The sequence below is a fragment of the Chiloscyllium plagiosum genome, unplaced genomic scaffold (genome assembly GCF_037043375.1).
Source record: "Chiloscyllium plagiosum isolate Xiang-an unplaced genomic scaffold, Cpla_swu_hap1 HiC_scaffold_6, whole genome shotgun sequence".
Classification (NCBI taxonomy): domain Eukaryota; kingdom Metazoa; phylum Chordata; class Chondrichthyes; order Orectolobiformes; family Hemiscylliidae; genus Chiloscyllium; species Chiloscyllium plagiosum.
This window is the reverse complement of record NW_028270144.1, coordinates 113,159,032-113,177,337: the sequence shown is the minus strand read 5'-3', so window position 1 is coordinate 113,177,337 and position 18,306 is coordinate 113,159,032. Positions and strand designations below refer to the sequence as shown.

General features: G+C 42.8%; 1 protein-coding gene across 4 annotated transcripts in view; it reads left to right on the top strand.

The window, feature by feature from the left end:
* Positions 1-18,306, top strand: part of oca2 (oculocutaneous albinism II) — a 546,847-nt gene that overhangs the window by 95,941 nt on the left and 432,600 nt on the right. For all 4 annotated transcript variants that reach the window (XM_043692289.2, XM_087987811.1, XM_043692287.2 and 1 more), the window contains exon 3: positions 1,468-1,581. In XM_043692289.2, coding sequence (XP_043548224.1) covers positions 1,468-1,581 — 114 coding nt within the window. The remainder of the gene's footprint in view (positions 1-1,467; positions 1,582-18,306) is intronic.

Here is an 18,306-nt window from a genome sequence, read left to right as displayed (position 1 = left end):
TTCCACAATGTAGGTAATCTAATCTACTTAGGGAAAGCCTTTATAGTGCTTACATAGTTTAGAATTGCTCTGTACGGACAGGCAGATGGAAAGGTAGTCAACGCGAGGGTTTCTTACACTACCATATCCATTAGAAAGGTGAACATTCCAAGTTTGAGTGGACATTGGTTTCCTTGCCTCTGGTCTGTTGCTGTGGCAAACCTTGCAAGAAGGCAAATACAAGTAGGCAAGTAAGAAGACAAATGCAATGATGGCATTTATTTTGAGAAGACTTGAATATAAAAGCAGGAGTGTACCTCTGAGGCTCTATAAGCCACTGGTCAGACCGTATTTAGAGTATTGTGTGCAGCTTTGGGCCCTAGATCTCAGGAAAGATGTACTGGCCCTGGGGCATGTTCAGAAGAACTTCATGAGAATGGACCCGGGATTGAAAAGTTTAACATATGAGGAATGTTTGAGGACTTTGGGTCTACACTCGATGGAGTTAAGAAGGCGGAGGGGGGATCTAATTAAAATGTACAGAATACTGAATGGCCTGGACAGAGTAGAGGTTGGGAAGATGTTTCCATTAGTAGGGGGGACTAGGACCTGAAGACACAGCCTTAGAGGAAAGGGATGACCTTTTAGAACGGAGATAAGGAGAAACGTCTTTGGCCAGAGAGTGGTGAATCAATGGAATTCATTGCCACAGAAGGCTGTGGAGACCAGATCATTGAGTATATTGAAGAGTGAGATAGATAGGTTATTGAGTATCAAAAGGATCAAGGGTTACAAGAAGAAAGTGTGAGAATGGTGTTGAGAAACTTAACAGCCATGATTGAATGGGCTGAATGGCCTAATTTCTGCTCCTATGTCTTATGGTCTAATGGTCTAAAACCAGGATATTCCGGAATAAATGTTGGAGTGTCAACTGTGCCTCAGTTGTCACCTCTGAGACACACTAAGCTTTCCAGTTTCAAGACCCCTTTCCATGAATTGAACACATCATTCTTGGGTGACATACTAGTTCAGTATGCAGTGACTGCCGCACCATCGGAGGTGCTGCATTTTGAGTGGGGTGGCAAATATAAAGAATGACATGGTTCACTTTTGAAGAAAATGAAGAGCACTGTGCTTGGTCCTCTGATGCCGATCCATCTTTCAATTCAGATCATCAAACCAATTGTTTGGTCATTATCACATTGTTGCTTGTGGGTGTTTGCTGTTGAACATTAGTTCCTGCCTTTCCTACACAACAGTTGCTAAATTTCCAGACCAGTGAATTTGTTATAAATCATGTTAGGACATTTTATTGATGGTCATAAAAAAAACATGATGCAAATGCAACATTTTATTTTTCTCTTTAAATAATTAGCATTGGATGGATCGATGACCAAAATGACAAAATTTATTGCATGTCTTGCGGATAAGAAATTCTAGGCCTGAGTGATCTTCAAACTAAATTGTTTCATTCCTTTTTTATTTTAGGCTCAAGTCCAATGCAACAAGGAATTTAGAATACCAACACTTCAACTCCAAGTCACAGGGTAATGATTTCAATGATTGGACACCTTTATTGAATGACTCATCTGAAGGGAATGGGTAAGGTGAAAAATTAAATGAAATTAATTTCCTTGACTGCAAATTAAATGTAAAAGGTGGACAAAAGGGGATGTGAAAGGCGGCGACAGAGCTGAAGCACCAAAAAGAAAACTGCTTGCCGTTAGCATCATCTATTTTATTGTAAGTGAAATGATTCCCCAGAGACTGGAATTCCATCAACAAATTACCCTTTGTTTATGTGTGCACAGTACTTGACACTGATTCAGCTTTCTCGCAGCCAGCTCTGAGTGAACACAACCTCTGACACTCGGGTTTATATCTGTCAGGCAGAGCTCCCTGATTAGATCAGCTTAACAGCCCCAATCAGGGAACTCATATTCTATGAGTCCCACCTGGCTGACCTCATAACAGTCGCTGCAGTAACAACCTGCAGCAAATAGTATTTGGATTTTGAATGAAAGTTATTGAAAAGAATTAAATAACCTAATTGAGAACAAAGACATTTATGGTGGGTTTGTTGTTGAGGCTGACGGATCACATAAAACATTAATTGGCCAATGTTTTACCTCACCTCACTGCATTGAAATCCATCAGCCACCTATCTACCCACTACACCAGAATGTCCATCTCGTTTTGAAGTTTTAGACTACCCTGCTCGCAGTTTACAATTCTTCTGAGTCTCGTGTCATCCACAAAATTTCCAATTGTTTCCTGCATACCAAGATCGAGGTCATTTAGGAAAAACAAAGGTCCCAATGGTTTGCTTCCCTGGGGAACTCCACTATGAACCTTCCTCCAGACTGAAAACTACCCATAACTTTGTTTCCTATCCCTCAGACAAGTTTGTTTCCATGTTACCACCGAATATACATCCACCATCATCTTTTGGCTACACGTCCTTTTATTATAAAAACACACTGAGTCATGGTCACACAGCATGGAAACAGACCCTTCAGTCTAATTAGGCCACATTGTGTTTAAAGTTCAATATCTCAGTAAGTGAGATATCCCTTCATTGCCATGGCAGTATTTAAATTGGCTCAAGGTACCAATCATAAGTTAGCAATGAAAGTTTTTATTTCAGTAACGTGTGTATTTCATTTAAAAAAAAACTAGTTTGCAAGGAATTAATTGCTATGCCTTCAGGATTTCCTGCTTCCCAGGTAGTTAGGTATTCCTTTGTTGATAGGCTATCTTTGGCAGCTTCTCTCCCAGTTTTCCCTTTGTTGGGGCTGGCTTCTTCCCCATCATCTCCTCCCCCTCTGCAGCTATTGGTTTCTCCCGCATGTTCTCCCCAGACATTGGCAATTATTTCCTTTGCCACCCCTTCCCCTTTCTAACTGTCCCAGTATTGTCTTGCCCAAACAGACTTGCTTCCTGTCTTCCCACTAACCTTGTCCTGCAGATTGAAAGTAGATTGCTTTGCCTTCCTCATCACTCGATGAAAACCTGCAACTCCCTTCCTAGCCGCACTCTAGTTGTCCTTGCGTAGTTCCAGGTAGTGCCTTACCACTACTTTCTAGGGGAACTAGGAAAGGACAAGATGTTACAAAAACAGAAATTGCTGGAAAAGCTCAGCAGGTCTGGCAGCATCTGCGGAGAGAAATCAGAGATAACATTTCAGGTTGAGCCACCCTTCCTCAGAACTGATGTTAGCTTGGAAAAAATCTGTTTATTACCAGAAGATAGGGTAGGGGGAGGGGGTAAGGTGTAAATGATAGCTGGACAATAAATTCTAGCCTTACCAGTGACGCTCACTACAAAAATGAATAAATCAAGTAAAATATCATATCAGTCCTCTTAAACATAGATTATTAGCTGTTCCAGAACATTTTTGCATTGCCATCCTTAGTCAAATGAGTTCTGACAGTCTCTGTGATGCTGTAGACATCACCATTGGTGTGCAGTGTTTGTTGGGTGAGGCAGAGCAGGTGCTCTCGAATTTCCAGTTCCAGCTTGATATCCCTATCTCTCTTACTGTCTCTTTCTCTTTCTGCTTATTTTTCTTTGCTCTGTGTCTCCCCCCCTCTTTGTTTCTTTCTCCCCCTCTCTTTTATGTATAATGTGAACACTAAGTGACTTCAGGAAGTAATAAACAGGTTATTAAAATTTAATGTAAAGGGTAGGTGGGGCACAACAGTTTGAACTAAAAGAGGTGAAGATTGACTCAGGCACATTGATAAAGGCTTACACTATTGACAGAAGCAATTTCAACAGCCACGGAACACAACCTATGCTCAAGTACATTAATAAGTAGAAGTAGGTCAGGGAAATTCCCAAGTCTGGTGAATTGCATACTTTTCAATCTGACTATCATCACATTAAATATTTAATATTTCTAGACCATTCCAAGTAATATTAAAATCTTGCAGCTCTAATTCTCGACCTAAACAGCCTTAGGGAAGATCAAAACGCCTTATTGAATGTATTTTTATAGTTCAATCCAGCCCACTAAAAATTCAAAATGTGTTTTTACAGAGCACATTGGATAGGAATTTGCATTTTTGACTTATTCTGGAGGTTCTATTGTATAAAAATAGGCTTCAAATTGCCAAGCTTTCTATGAAAATATTTTATAATTTGTTTTTCTAATCCCTTTTTAAATAAACTAATGAGGCTTCATTGTGTCTCACAGAGATTACAGTTCCACAACGATGTTAGTTTTCGTTAACACAAATACAATTATAGTTAGTGGTACTTAAGATATAATAACAGTAGCTATAATATATCATTATTCTGATTAACTACTCATGAAAAACGATTATATGAAATTAATTTCTTGGTGTGACTGTAATGCTTTCTGGGTGTGTTAATCGAGTCACACCCACACTGTTTCAAGAAATCTGCACAACTGGGTTACAAGCTACTGAGTAATATAATTAATCCTTTATTGCCAATTATTAAAGAAGGCAGTTGACAAAAGTTTTGAATTAACCCAGAACAATAGAAAGCTGAAAGGAGTCTTCAGCATCCTTCCATCTATGTAAGAGGATGGCCATGTAACAAATCAATGGGGTATCTTCATATGGTGCAGTTTTGTTGATCGCTAAAGACTCTAATCTGTGAGAGACAGGTTGTGCTGCATATGAGGTGGTTATCAGATGTCATTGTGGGCTGTTGATTTTGGTGTTGGTGGCTCATTGTAGTCAATGATTGTCATGGTCTTGTTTGCTATTTCTCTCTGACAATGGCTAGGGTTTCTTGGGTGTGAAGAAAGTTAAAAATCACACAAAAGCAGGTTATAGTCCAACAGATTTATTTGGAAGCACTAGCTTTCGGAATGCTGTTCCTTCATCAGGTAGCTGTGGAGCAGGACCATAAGACACAGAATTTATACAAAAGATTACAGTGTCATGCAACTGAAATGATATATTGAACAAACACACTAAGGTATGATAATCTATGTGTAAAGTTCTTCATGTCTTGCTGGCAAACACGATTAAAAGCTGAGCTTTGGGTGTTTTGCTAATCCATCGGTTTAGCAAATACTTAGATTCATAGGATTCCTACAGTGTGGAAGCAGGCCATTCTGCCCACTGAGTCCGCACCAACCTTCTGAACAGCAAGGTAAAAACAATGACTGCAGATGCTGGAAACCAGATTCTGGATCAGTGGTGCTGGAAGAGCACAGCAATTCAGGCAGCATCTGAGGACAGGCAAAATCGACGTTTCGGGCAAAAGCCCTTCATCAGGAATAAAGGCAGAGAGACTGAAGCGTGGAGAGATAAGCTAGAGGAGGGTGGGGGTGGGGATAGAGTAGCATAGAGTACAATAGGTCAGTGGGGAAGGAGATGAAGGTGATAGGTCAGGGAGGAGAGGGTGGAGTGGATAGGTGGAAAAGGAGCTGGGCAGGTCGGACAAGTCCGGACACGTCAGGGGATCGTGTTGCTGGAGGTTAGAAACTAGGGTGAGGTGGGGGAAGGGGAAATGAGGAAACTGTTGAAATCCACATTGATGCCCTGGGGTTGAAGTGTTCCGAGGCGGAAGATGAGGCGTTCTTCCTCCATGCGTCTGGTGGTGAGGGAGCGGCGATGGAGGAGGCCCAGCACCTCCATGTCCTCCGCAGAGTGGGAGGGGGAGTTGAAATGTTGAGCCACGGGGCGATTTGGTTGATTGGTGCGGGTGTCCCGGAGATGTTCCCTAAAGCGCTCTGCTAGGAGGCGCCCAGTCTCCCCAATGTAGAGGAGACCGCATCGGGAGCAACGGATACAATAAATGATATTAGTGGATGTGCAGGTAAAACTTTGATGGATGTGGAAGGCTCCTTTAGGGCCTTGGATGGAGGTGAGGGAGGAGGTGTGGGCACAGGTTTTACAGTTCCTGTGGCGGCAGGGGAAAGTGCCAGGATGGGAGGGTGGGTCGTAGGGGGGCGTGGACCTGACCAGGTAGTCACGGAGGGAACGGTCTTTGCGGAAGGCGGAGAGGGGTGGGGAAGGAAATATATCCCTGGTGGTGGGGTCTGTTTGGAGGTGGCGGAAATGTCGGCGGATGATTTGGTTTATGCGAAGGTTGGTAGGGTGGAAGGTGAGCACCGGGGCGTTCTGTTCTTGTTGCGGTTGGAGGGGTTGGGTCTGAGGGCGGAGGTGCGGGATGTGGACGAGATGCGTTGGAGGGCATCTTTAACCACGTGGGAAGGGAAATTGCGGTCTCTAAAGAAGGAGGCCATCTGGTGTGTTCTATGGTGGAACTGGTCCTCCTGGGTGCAGATACGGCGGAGGCGGAGGAATTGGGAATACGGGATGGCATTTTTGCAAGAGGTAGGGTGGGAAGAGGTGTAATCCAGGTAGCTGTGGGAGTCGGTGGGTTTGTAGAAAATGTCAGTGTCAAGTCGGTCGTCACTGATGGAGATGGAGAGGTCCAGGAAGGGGAGGGAGGTGTCAGAGATGGTCCAGGTAAATTTAAGGTCAGGGTGGAATGTGTTGGTGAAGTTGATGAATTGCTCAACCTCCTCGCGGGAGCACGAAGTGGCGCCAATGCAGTCATCAATGTAGTGGAGGAAGAGGTGGGGAGTGGTGCCGGCGTAATTACGGAAGATCAACTGCTCTATGTAGCCAACAAAGAGACAGGCATAGCTGGGGCCCATACGTGTGCCCATGGCTACCCCTTTGGTCTGGAGGAAGTGGGAGGATTCAAAGGAGAAATTGTTAAGGGTGAGGACCAGTTCGGCCAAACGAATGAGAGTGTCGGTGGAGGGGTACTGTTGGGAACGTCTGGAGAGGAAAAAACGGAGGGCTTGGAGGCCCTGGTCATGGCGGATGGAGGTGTAGAGGGATTGGATATCCATGGGGAAGATGAGGCGTTGGGGGCCGGGGAAACGGAAGTCTTGGAGGAGGTGGAGGGCGTGGGTGGTGTCTCGAACGTATGTGGGGAGTTCCTGGACTAGGGGGGATAGGACAGTGTCGAGGTAGGTAGAGATGAGTTCAGTGGGGCAGGAGCATGCTGAGACAATGGTTCGGCCAGGGTGGTCAGGCTTGTGGATCTTGGGAAGGAGGTAGAACGGGGCAGTGCGGGGTTCCCGGACTATGAGGTTGGAAGCTGTGGGTGGGAGATCTCCTGAGGTGATGAGGTTCTGTATGGTCTGGGAGATGATGGTTTGGTGATGGGGGGTGGGGTCATGGTCAAGGGGGCGGTAGGAAGAGGTGTCCTCGAGTTGGCGTTTGGCTTCAGCGATGTAGAGGTCAGTGCGCCAGACTACCACTGCGCCCCCTTTGTCCGCTGGCTTGATGGTGAGGTCAGGATTGGAGCAGAGGGATTGGAGGGCTGCGCGTTGTGAGAATGAGAGGTTGGAGTGGGGGAGGGGGGTCGACAGGTTGAGACGGTTAATGTCCCGGCGGCAGTTGGAAATGAAGAGGTCGAGGGCAGGTAATAGGCCAGCGCGGGGTGTCCAGGTCCCGCTGTGTCCAGGTCCCTCACTGCTGTGAGGCAGCAGTGCTAACCACCGTGCCACCCATTTAGTATGGCCAATCCACCTAACCTGCACATCTTTGGACTGTGGGAGGAAACTGATGCATACACGGAGAGAATGTGCAAATTCCACATTCCAGACAGTCATTTGAAGATGGAATTGAACCCAGAACCCTGGCACTATGAGGCAGCAGTGCTAACCACTGAGCCACCATGCTATCTTTCACTTGGAAAATTCTCATGGATCCATCCACCTTCCATCCTGCAAGTGTGCCCAAGTCTTTGAAGACAAACAAAAATGGGAATTGCTGGAGAAGCTCAGTAAGTCTGGCAGTTTTTCAACCAATTTCTGTTTTTGTTTGATTCAGATCTCCAGCATCCAAAGTTCTTTGTTTTAGTCATCGGTGAGGTCACCATTGCTCAGTAATAGACCACATCCTTGGGAGACTGTGAAGAAAAAACAGAAACTGTTGATGAAACGTTTTATTTTGTCTAAAGGAGATGTTTTTTTAAGAGGACTGCCTCATTTGAGATTTAAGCTATGAGGTGACCAGGATATGAAAGTTGGTGAACATCCTTAATTGTTGTCCATGTTTTACAACTGTCCAACGAGGCGCTGAGAATTCAGGTCTCCAAAAGCAGCATCCTTGCCCTGAAAGGTTAGCTTGACGTTATTCTGTCCAGAGTTTATGAATCAGTGGTGGCTGCTTTTCCTCTGTGAATATCGAGGTCTGCATCAAAAGGTGGATTGCTTCTTGCAGTGGACCAAAGGTAGCAGAATTTGCTAATCACGTCTTATGGAGTGTTGCTTATTCAGATGAAGGGCAGAGCTGTGAAACTCTGTCCCATAAATCCGGTTTTCCTGACGTGAAAGTAAAACATCTGACGTGTCATTCTATTATTCAGGACTAGGCCCGACTTTGCTGTTTGTTTCAGGTAAGTGTTTAGTGGATATTCGCAGAGTGAATTAGCTGATCCGACTGCCAAGTTTTAAACAAACGGAATTTATTAACAAAATTACAGAATGAAACACAAAGAACAGAAAATAGAATACCGAATAACTTATCCTATCCCAAAAACCTGACAGACTATCCCAACTTAATGATGCTGTTCCAAAGATACTTGCAATCCCAATAAACACAGCCCTTAGCACGAAGATTAAAATTAAACAGAAAGCTGACAGGTTTCAAATCAGAGGAGGGAGTTCAGCTGCAACTAACTCGAATCTAAACGAAGGCTACCTGCACAGTTAGCTGGCCACTCCCCTTAGATTATACCTTTTTAAGACATGAAAGACTGAGGCTGGAGGCATTATCAGTTAGGGGAAAACAAAAAAGGCCCCAAAAACCCTTCAAACCCAGCCTGGTTAGAGCCTTGGGTCGTTTTGAACCTCTCTGAAAGAAACCAAGGACAATATACCCTTGTCAAAGAACAGGTTCGTCACACTAGGCTAAGGGTCGAGTGCAAGACAGTGTGATTAGTGTAGGTAGTAGTGTATTTTGTAGTGAAACAGACATGATGAGTTGAATGGCCTCTCCTGTACTATATGATTCTAACGGAGAGCAAGTTACAGCATTATCAGCATTGAGAGACTTTCTGATCAAGATATCTAATTTTTGTCTTTGCTTTCAATCTGGATGTCACATTATACAGGACATTGGTAAAGCCACTTTTGGAGTACAGTGTACAGTTTTAGTTGCCTTGCTGTAGAAAGAGTATTATTAAATTGGAGTGGGTTCAGAAAAGATTTATCAGGATGTTTCCAGGACTGGAGGGTTTGAGTTATCAGGAGAGGCAGGATATGCTGGGATTTTTATCACTGGAGCGTAAGAAGCTAAGGGGTGACCTTATAGATATTTATAAAATTATGAGGAGGATAGATAAGATGAACAGCAAAGGTCTTTTCCCTTGGATGGGAGAGTTCAAAACTAAAGGGCATAGTTTTAACGTGAGAGGGGAAATATTTAAAAGGGACCTAAGGGGCAACTTTTTCCACACAGTGGGTGGGTCAAATGTGGAACAAACTACCAGAGGAAGTGGTAGATGCAGGTATAATTAGAACATTTAAAAGATATTTGGACAGGCGCATGAATCGGAAAAGTTTAGAGGGATATGGGCCAAATGCAGGCAAGTGGGATGAGTTTAATTTTGGAAACTTGATCACCATGGACTAGCTGTTTCTGTGCTGTATGATTCTATGGACAAATTGTTATAGATTGTCATCTGACCTATTTGTAGGTGAGCTCCTTCCATTTCTGTATGAAAGAAAAGTATGGTGTTCTGGAGTAACTAAAAAAAACACTTAACACAAGTCAACTGTCATGTAAACCTGGCAGAAGTGGGTAATGCAGATGCTGGATATTAGAGTCAAGATTAGAGTGGTGCTGGAAAAGCACAGCAGGTCAGGCAGCATGCAATGAGCAAGAAAATTGACATTTTGGGCAAACACCCTTCATCAAGAATCATTCCTGATGAAGGGCTTTTGCCTGAACCGTTGATTTTCCTGCTCCTCGGATGCTGCCTGGCTTGCTGTGCTTTTCCAGCACCACTCTAATCTTGACTGTCATGTAAACCCACCAGCCATTTATTCATCAATGTAAGCATTCCACCCATTCATGACCCTTTCAGAGAAGTAATTGCTCCTTATCTCAGTTTTAATCTGCTACGCCTTATCCCCTAACTATGGCCTCTCTTTCTGAATTGACCCACATGAGGAAATGGCCTCTCCACGTCTACTTTGTCAATCCCTTTCAGAATCTTGTGTATCTCAATTACATCTCCTTTCATTCTTCTAAATTCTCAAGAGTATAGGCCTCAGCTGCTCAATCTCTCTTCATTGAACAGGCCCATCATCTCTGGAATCAATCTAATGAACTTCTTCTAAATTGTCTCCAATGCATTTACACCCCTCCTCAAGTAAGGGGACCAAAATTGTACACAATACTCCAATGGCAGTCTCACTAATGCCTTGGGCGGTGTATTTTGTATGCGTGTAAGTAACTTTGCCCATCGATCCCTTCAGTGTAGAAGAAAGTACCAAGAGTCTATTTTACTCCATTCTTCACCCTGAGCATTTGGAAATGGTGTCCTTAGCATGCCCTACACTATCCAAGTTATCATAAAAGAAGAGGATGAGGCTGAGGAGCTTTTGTGGACAGCTTGCGGCATCATGCTCTTCTGAGAATGATGAGTGCTTTAGTGAAATGAATGACAGCAATGTGAAAAAGGTACACCCTGTTCTTCACACCTCTCTCATACCTGGTATGTCGAGAAGATCATGTCCACTGTAGATCTGCAACCATGGAAACCAGACTCTGCTTCTGGAGACAAAACATTTCCACAGTGATCAAATGTACATCTCTATGACTCTATGACTATGTTGAGTACATGAGCTGGGAGGTCATGTTGCGGCTGTACAGGACATTGGTTAGGCCACGTTTGGAACATTGTGTGCAATCCTGGGCTTCCTATCAGAAAGATGTTGGGAAACTTGAAAAGGTTCAGAAAAGATTTACAAGGATGTTGCCAGGGTTGGAGGATTTGAGCTCTCGGGAGCTCAAATAGGCTGGGGCTGTTTTCCCTGGAGTATCGGACACTGAGGGGTGACCTTGTAGAGGTTTATAAAATCATGAGGGACATTGATAGAGTAAATAGACAAGGTATTTTCCCTGGGTTGGGGGAGTCCAGAACTAGAGGGCATAGGTTTAGGGTGAGAGGGGAAAAATATAAAAGAGACCTAAGGGGTAACTGTTTCATGCAGAGGATGGTGCATGTGTGGACTGGGCTGCCAGAAGAAGTGGTGGAGGCTGGTACAATTGCAACATTTAAAAGGCATCTGAATGGGTATATGAATAGGAAGGGTTTGGAGGGATAAAGGCTGGGTGCTGGTAGGTGGGACTAGACTGGGTTGGGATATCTGGTCGGCATGGACGAGTTGGACCAAAGGATCTGTTTCCGTGCTGTATATCTCTATGACTGTGAGTCTGTAAATATTTTAGCCATAACCCTTGTGAAAGCCTTCCCAGTTTCGCTTAGAAGTGCAATGCCTTGTGCTTGTTGTGGTCTCTTCGATCACCTTCGTTTAGTACAGTGTGATGTTTTTTGTGAAATGTATGCCCCGTGGAAAGAAATTCCATCCTCTGACTGAGAAAGAAGAAGCTGATGTGGGGGCCTTATTGAGTGGGAAATTGTTGATGGGGGTTTTATTGTTGGGATTTAGTGCTATGATGGTGTCCAATAAAGTTTGAAAATAGCAATGTATTGAAAATGTGAGGGAGAGAGAAAGCTGGTTAACTTAACATCTGTCTTAGGGAAAATGTTGGAATCTATTCTTAAAGAAAGTATAGGAGCAGTAAGACGCCATTTAGCCACCTTGAGCCTGTTCCAATAGTGAGAGATCATGACTGATCTATGGCCTAGTGTGGTCCTTGGACTGCTGGAGTTCTTTGAGAAAATGCTGGAGGTGACAGAGAATTGATGGCTTTCCTGCATTTATAGAAGGTATTTGATAAGATGCCACATCAAATGCAACTGTGGAAAATAAAAGTTTGTGGTATAGTGGGTAGCATATTGGCATGGATAGAAGGTTGGCTGGCTACCAGGAATTAGAGTGTTGGCACAACAGGCTCTTTTCTGGGCAGTGTACCATAGGAATCAGTTCTGGGGCCTCAACTTTCATAATTTATATAAATGACTTGGATGAAGAGTCTGACAATATGACACCAAATTTGCTGTTGATACACAAACAGGTAGGAAGGTCAGGTTTGAAAAGGACATAAAGAACCTATAAAAGGGAGACAGATTAAATAAAATCTGGCAAATGGAGTAGAATATGGGAAAATGTAAAATTGTCTATTTTGGCAGAAAGAATAAAAGAAAAATATTATCCAAATTGTGAGAGACTGCAAAACTCAGAGGCAGAGGAATCTGGCTGTCCTTGTGCATGAATTGCAAAAGTTAGTTTATGGGTACAGCAAGTAATCAGGAGAGCTGATAGAATATTATCGCTTAGTACGAGGGGAATTGAATACTAAAGCAAGGAAGGTATGCATTAACTATACAGGGCACTGGTGATATTACAGGAATATTGGGTACATTACTAGTCTCCTTATTTAAGGAATGGTGTAAATGTGTTGGAAGAATTTCCAAGAAGATTTACTGAAGTTATACCTCAAATTGGCTGGTTTTATGAGGAAAAGGTAGGCAGGCTATGTTTGTATCCATTGGAGTTAGGAAGATTAAGAGGTGAAATGATTGAAACAGGTAAGATCCCAAGGGGTCTTGACAAGTTAGATGTGGAGATCATGTCTTTTATTTTAGTGTTTTTAAAAACTGCGGACTGGAATGAGAAAGAACTGGTTTTAAAAATAGTGCTTGTTAGGATGGGTTATATGTTTGAGAAGGCAATAACCTGACACTCCTGCCAAACATCAAGTAAACAACTTTAAACAACCAGGAGCTGAAATTGAAGTTGCAGATGATTGAGTCAAGGGAGTGTAACATAGAACATAGGACCAGGAGTAGACTATTCAGCCCTTTGAGCCTGATCTGCTATTCAATATGATCATGGCAGATCACAGAATCCCTTCAGTGTGGAAGCAGGCCACACTGCCCCTCCAAAGAGCATCCCACCCAGAACCAACCGCCTATCCTATCCCTGTAACTCTGCATTTCCCATGGCTAATTTGTCTAATCTACACATGCCTGGACACTATCAACCAATCTACCTAATCTGCACATCCTTGGGCTGTGGGAGGAAATCTACACAGACGCTTGCCCAAGGGTGGAATTGAACCCGTGTCCCTGGCGCTGTGAGGCAGCAGTGCTAACCACTGAGCCATTGTGCTACCCCCAACTTGAGTCAACTCTATCTTGTTTTTACTTTCTCTCCATGCTGTTTGATCCCTTTAACTGTAAGAAGTATATGTAATTCTACCTCCTTGAAAACATTCAATGTTTTGGCCTCAGTTGCTTTCTGTAGCAGGGAATTTCATAGCCTCGCCACGCTTGGTGAAGAACTTTCCCCTAATCTCGATCCGAAGTGTCCTATACCATATCCTTAGACTATAATCCTGCTTCTGGATTCCCTGGTCATACTGTCTGCATTTACCCTGTCTAGTCCTGTTAGAACGTTATAGGGTTCTATTAAACCCTCCTCATTCTTCCAAACTCTAGTGAATACAGTCCAATGGATCCAATCTCTCTTCATGTGTCAGAGCTGCCATCCCAGGAATCAATCTGGTAAACCTTTGTTGTGCTCGCTCTAGAACATGCTTCCTCAGATAACAAAACCAAAAAGGCACGCAGTACTCTTGAAATAATCTCACCAAACCCAAGTACAACTGTAGCAAGGCATGGAGACAGTAAAGACTGCAGATGCTGGAAGCTACAGTCAATAGATGTGAAGCTGGAGAGACACAGCAGGTCAGAAAGCATCCGAGGAGCAGGAAAGTCAACATTTTGCGCCAAAGCATTGACTTTCCTGCTCCTCAGATGCTGTATGCCCTGCTGTGTTTCTCTAGCTTCACATCTATTGACAGTAGCAAGGTATTCTTGCTCCTATATTCAAATCCTCTCACTGAAGGTCAGCATTCCATTTAATCTCTTCAAGCCTTCATTACCTGTGTTGCTTACTTTCAGTGGCTGATGTATAAGGACACTCAGGTCTTGCTGCACCTTCTGCTTTCCCAATCTATTGTCATTGAGACAATAAACTGCTTTCCTGTTTTTGCAACCAGAGTGGATAACCTCACATTTATCCACATTGTACTTCAGCTGCTGTACATTTTCCACTCACTCAACTTATACAAATCCCACCGGAACTATTCTGCATCCTCTTCATCCTCCCACCTACCTTTGTGTCGCCTGCAATTGTAACAAAAAGGTCAGTCAAGTGGATCTCATAGAATGAGTTTCCTGTGTGGCGAAGCTGCCCCTTTAACAAGTTATGCTGTCGTTGGCTTTTTTTTCAGAGAGATCGTAAATGACACAGACTCTGAAAAGTCTAGGGTTAAAGGGGTTTTGGAGCCAACATGATAATAATTAATGATACTTCCCCAGGCAGAAGGCTTTCAAGTAAAAAAAAACACACATTTACAATGAAGGGGAGTGGCCAGTTCTTCCAGCTCCGCTTTTCTCTGGTTTGGTTTAGTGTTTAGCAGTAGTGTGGAAAAAGCTGCTGGACCGAAAGAAGCAGGTCCAGGCTGGTACTCTCTCTGACTTCTCTCCTGTAAGAATCTTTGTTGGATTTTATCTTTTATGCTTGGTCACACAGAAAACCCATTGTATGAGATCCACCTGGCTGACCTTGTTACAATCACTATGTGTGAGCTAGTAGATGTTGTTTACTCGAACTTCCAGAAGGCTGGCAATAGGGTCCTGCAAAATAAATTAGCGTGTAAAATTAAGTCGCATGGGACTGGGTGTGATGTACTGGCATGGACAATGAACTGGTTAGCAGACAGAAAATGAAAAGTAGAAATAAATAGGTCATCTTCCAAGTGACAGAAAATGACTCATGGAGTTCTGCAGGAATCATTACTTGGACGCTAGCTAATCACAATATTAATGATTTAGGTGAGGGAGCTAAACGTAATCTCTCCAAGTTTACGACACAAAGGTAAGTGGGAGAATGAAGAGGATGCAGAAGAGTTCCGATGGGATTTGTATAAGTTGAGTGAGTGGAAAATGTACAGCAGCTGAAGTACAATGTGGTTTATGGAGATTGTTGCAAGTATTTGAAACAGCATCATTAAGTTGGGATGTTCTGTTGGATTTTCAGGGAGGTTAAGTTATTCAATATTCTGTTCTCTTTTGTTTGTGTTTCATTCAGTAATCTTGTAAATAAATTCTATTTTGTTTAAAATGAAGTGGTTTGACCAACCACATCTCTCCTGGAATATCCACTTTACACCTACTTAAAACAACGAGCAAAGTTAGGGTCTGGGCTACCTTCTTGAAATGTTTTGAGGCGGTCTGGCCTGGTCTATAACAGATTGGGGGTTCTTTGCGGAATTTGTTCTGTAGTTCCAAATTGGAATTTGGATTGTTGGACTCGAAGGCTGTGAATGGTAGGTGTTAGTGTTTTTTGTTCCGGGTGTTAATTCGGTTGGTTTAAACAGTGCTTGGGATAGCAATGGCTCTTTCAGTCACCAAGAGTGGAAGAAGTGACCTTGGGGGTTTTATAAAAGGTAATTAAGGCCAAGCTGCTGGAGTTAGCAGACAGGCTGGAGGTGGAGCTGCCTCCTTCTGTGAGGAAAGGAGAGATAATTACATTAATAGCTCAACATTTAAAGTTGCTGGAGGCCATCAGAATCTTTAGAAATGGCTGAAATTCAATTGAAAATGAAGCAGCTTTAGTTAGAGGCAAAGGACTAGGAAAGGCCAACAGAAATGAAACAGTTTGCATTACGATTAAAAGCAGAGGAGAGAGAAAAGGAAAGAGATAGAGAAGAGAGAGGAAAGGAAGAAAGAAAGGGAATTTGAATTTCAGACATTGGCACTTAGGAAAGGGGAGAACGTGAGCACTGGAGATCAGAGTCGAAGATTGTGATGCTGGAAAAGCACAGCTCGTCAGGCAGCATCCGAGGAGCAGGAGAATCGACGTTTCTTCGACTTAGACAAGAAAGTCAGCTGAAAAGGATGGAGAGGAAGGCTTAGTGATGAAGAAAGTTAGGATGAGCCAACCCATGGTACTCAAAGGCCTGGAGGGGGTCTGTTTAAATATGTTCAAGCATTGCCTATTTGAAAAAGTGGCTAAATGAATGCCAGTGACCATGTGGGTTTTGTTGATCCAAAAAAAGACTTGTAGGTAGAGCTAGTGAAGTATTCACATCACTATCAGAGTGGTGTATGAAGAGGTGAAGAAAGCCATCTTAAATGCATATGAGCTTGTACCAGAAGCCGACAGACAACGTTTCAGGAATTTAAGGAGGGTCCCTGGTCAAACCTATATTTGGTTTCAAAGGATCAAACAAAGTAATGTTCATAGGTGAATAAGGGAATTAAAAATAGAGTAAACAATGCTTTTAGACAGTTGTTTTGGAGGAGTTCAAAAATTCACTTCCGAAAGTAGTGAGAACTCATGTGGACGAGCAGAGAGTTAAAACGGCACAATTAGCAGCTGAAATGGCTGATGATTATGAGTTGGTCCATAAAACAAAGTTTGGCTTCCTGAATCACTATCAATCCATGAGGGATAGAAATTGGGGAAAAGAGAAATCCTCACGTCGAAAGGGAAAGGTAGATCTTGGTGAAGATCATAAGGATAACTTATCACAGGGTGAAAAGGAAACCGTTGAAGGGCACAGAGAAGTTAAAAAGCTCCGATGTTTTCACTGCGATTAAGTAGGCCACATGAAACCACAGTATTGGTGGGTTAGGAAAAGCACTGGGAAGCTAGATGCAGGAAAACAGGATAAACCAGTGAATTTTGTTGGAGTGGTAACAGAGAGCACAGTGGAGGCTGGAAAGCTGCACCAGAATGTACATGCTGGTTGGAGGCTGGTTAAGGAGGAAGTGCCTGATCTTCTTAAACCATATACCTGCAATGGTAAAGTATACTCGTATAGGCCAGGAGCAGTAGGTAAAGTCAACAGTTGAAACAGGGGAGATCCAAGAGTACAGATAAGAAAGTTGAAATGGAATTAGCAGAGACCCTGTTTGATCAGATGGTTGAGGCAAACCAGGAGCAGATAGCTGACAAAGCAGACATCTTGTAAATTAACTGAGTTACAGCAGAAAGATGAAAATTTAAAGCAGTTGTATCAAAAGGCATACACAGAAAAAGAATCTGAATGTATCCCTGAATGTTATTATCTTAAAAATGACATCTTAATGAGGAAATGGAGACCATCACATATTTAGGTAAATGAGAAATCAGCAGAAGTTAATCAAATCTGTATTGTCAGTGGAGTATAGAAAGGAGGTGTTGCCAGTGGTGCATGAGCTACCTCTAGGGGGTCATTTAGGAGTGAGGAAAAACACAAGCTAAAGTACAAAAACATTTTTACTGGCCTAGACTGCAAAAGGATGTATTTGAATTTTGTCAGACGGTCATACATGTCAGGTAATTGGAAAACCACAGGCAGTAATAAAACTTGCAGCTTTAATATCTATTTTTGCATTTGAAGAACCTTTTACAAGAGTCCTGGTTGATTGTGTAGGGCCCCTACCTCAAACAAAATGTGGGAATCAGTATTTGTTAACAATAATGGATGTGTCCATTAGATTTCCAGAGGTCGTTTCATTACGCAATATCACAGCTAAAAGGATTGTAAAGGAATTACTCAAATATTTCAATAGATCCGGACTACTGACAGAGATACAAACAGATCAAGGGTCAAACTTTGCATCAAAATTATTCAAGGAAGTGATGGACAATTTAGGAATAAAAAATTCAAATCTACTATCTACCATCCAGAATCACAGGGAGCACTAGAAAGGGGGCGTCAGACATTGAAACCATGTTGAGGGCTTACAGTGAAGACTATCCAAATGATTGGGATAAGGGAATTCCATTTGTGCTTTTTGCAATCAGAGATGCATCAAATGAATTGACCAAATTCAGACAATTTGGATTAGGTTTTGGGCATGGAGTGAGAGGATTGATTAAGGAGAAATTGGTAAGTCAGAATTCAGAGATCACGTATTTAGATATGTGTCAAAGTTTGGGGATGATTAAATAGAGCGGGGGAGTTGGCTAGACAGCATTTAAAAGTATTGCAGCGTACAATGAAACAGCAAGCAGACAAGAAATCAAAAATTTGATATTTTGCTACCGGGAATGAGGTATTAATGTTATTTCCAGTGGTAGGCGAACCTTTAAAAGCAAGGTTTAGTGGACTGTATCACATTGAAAGG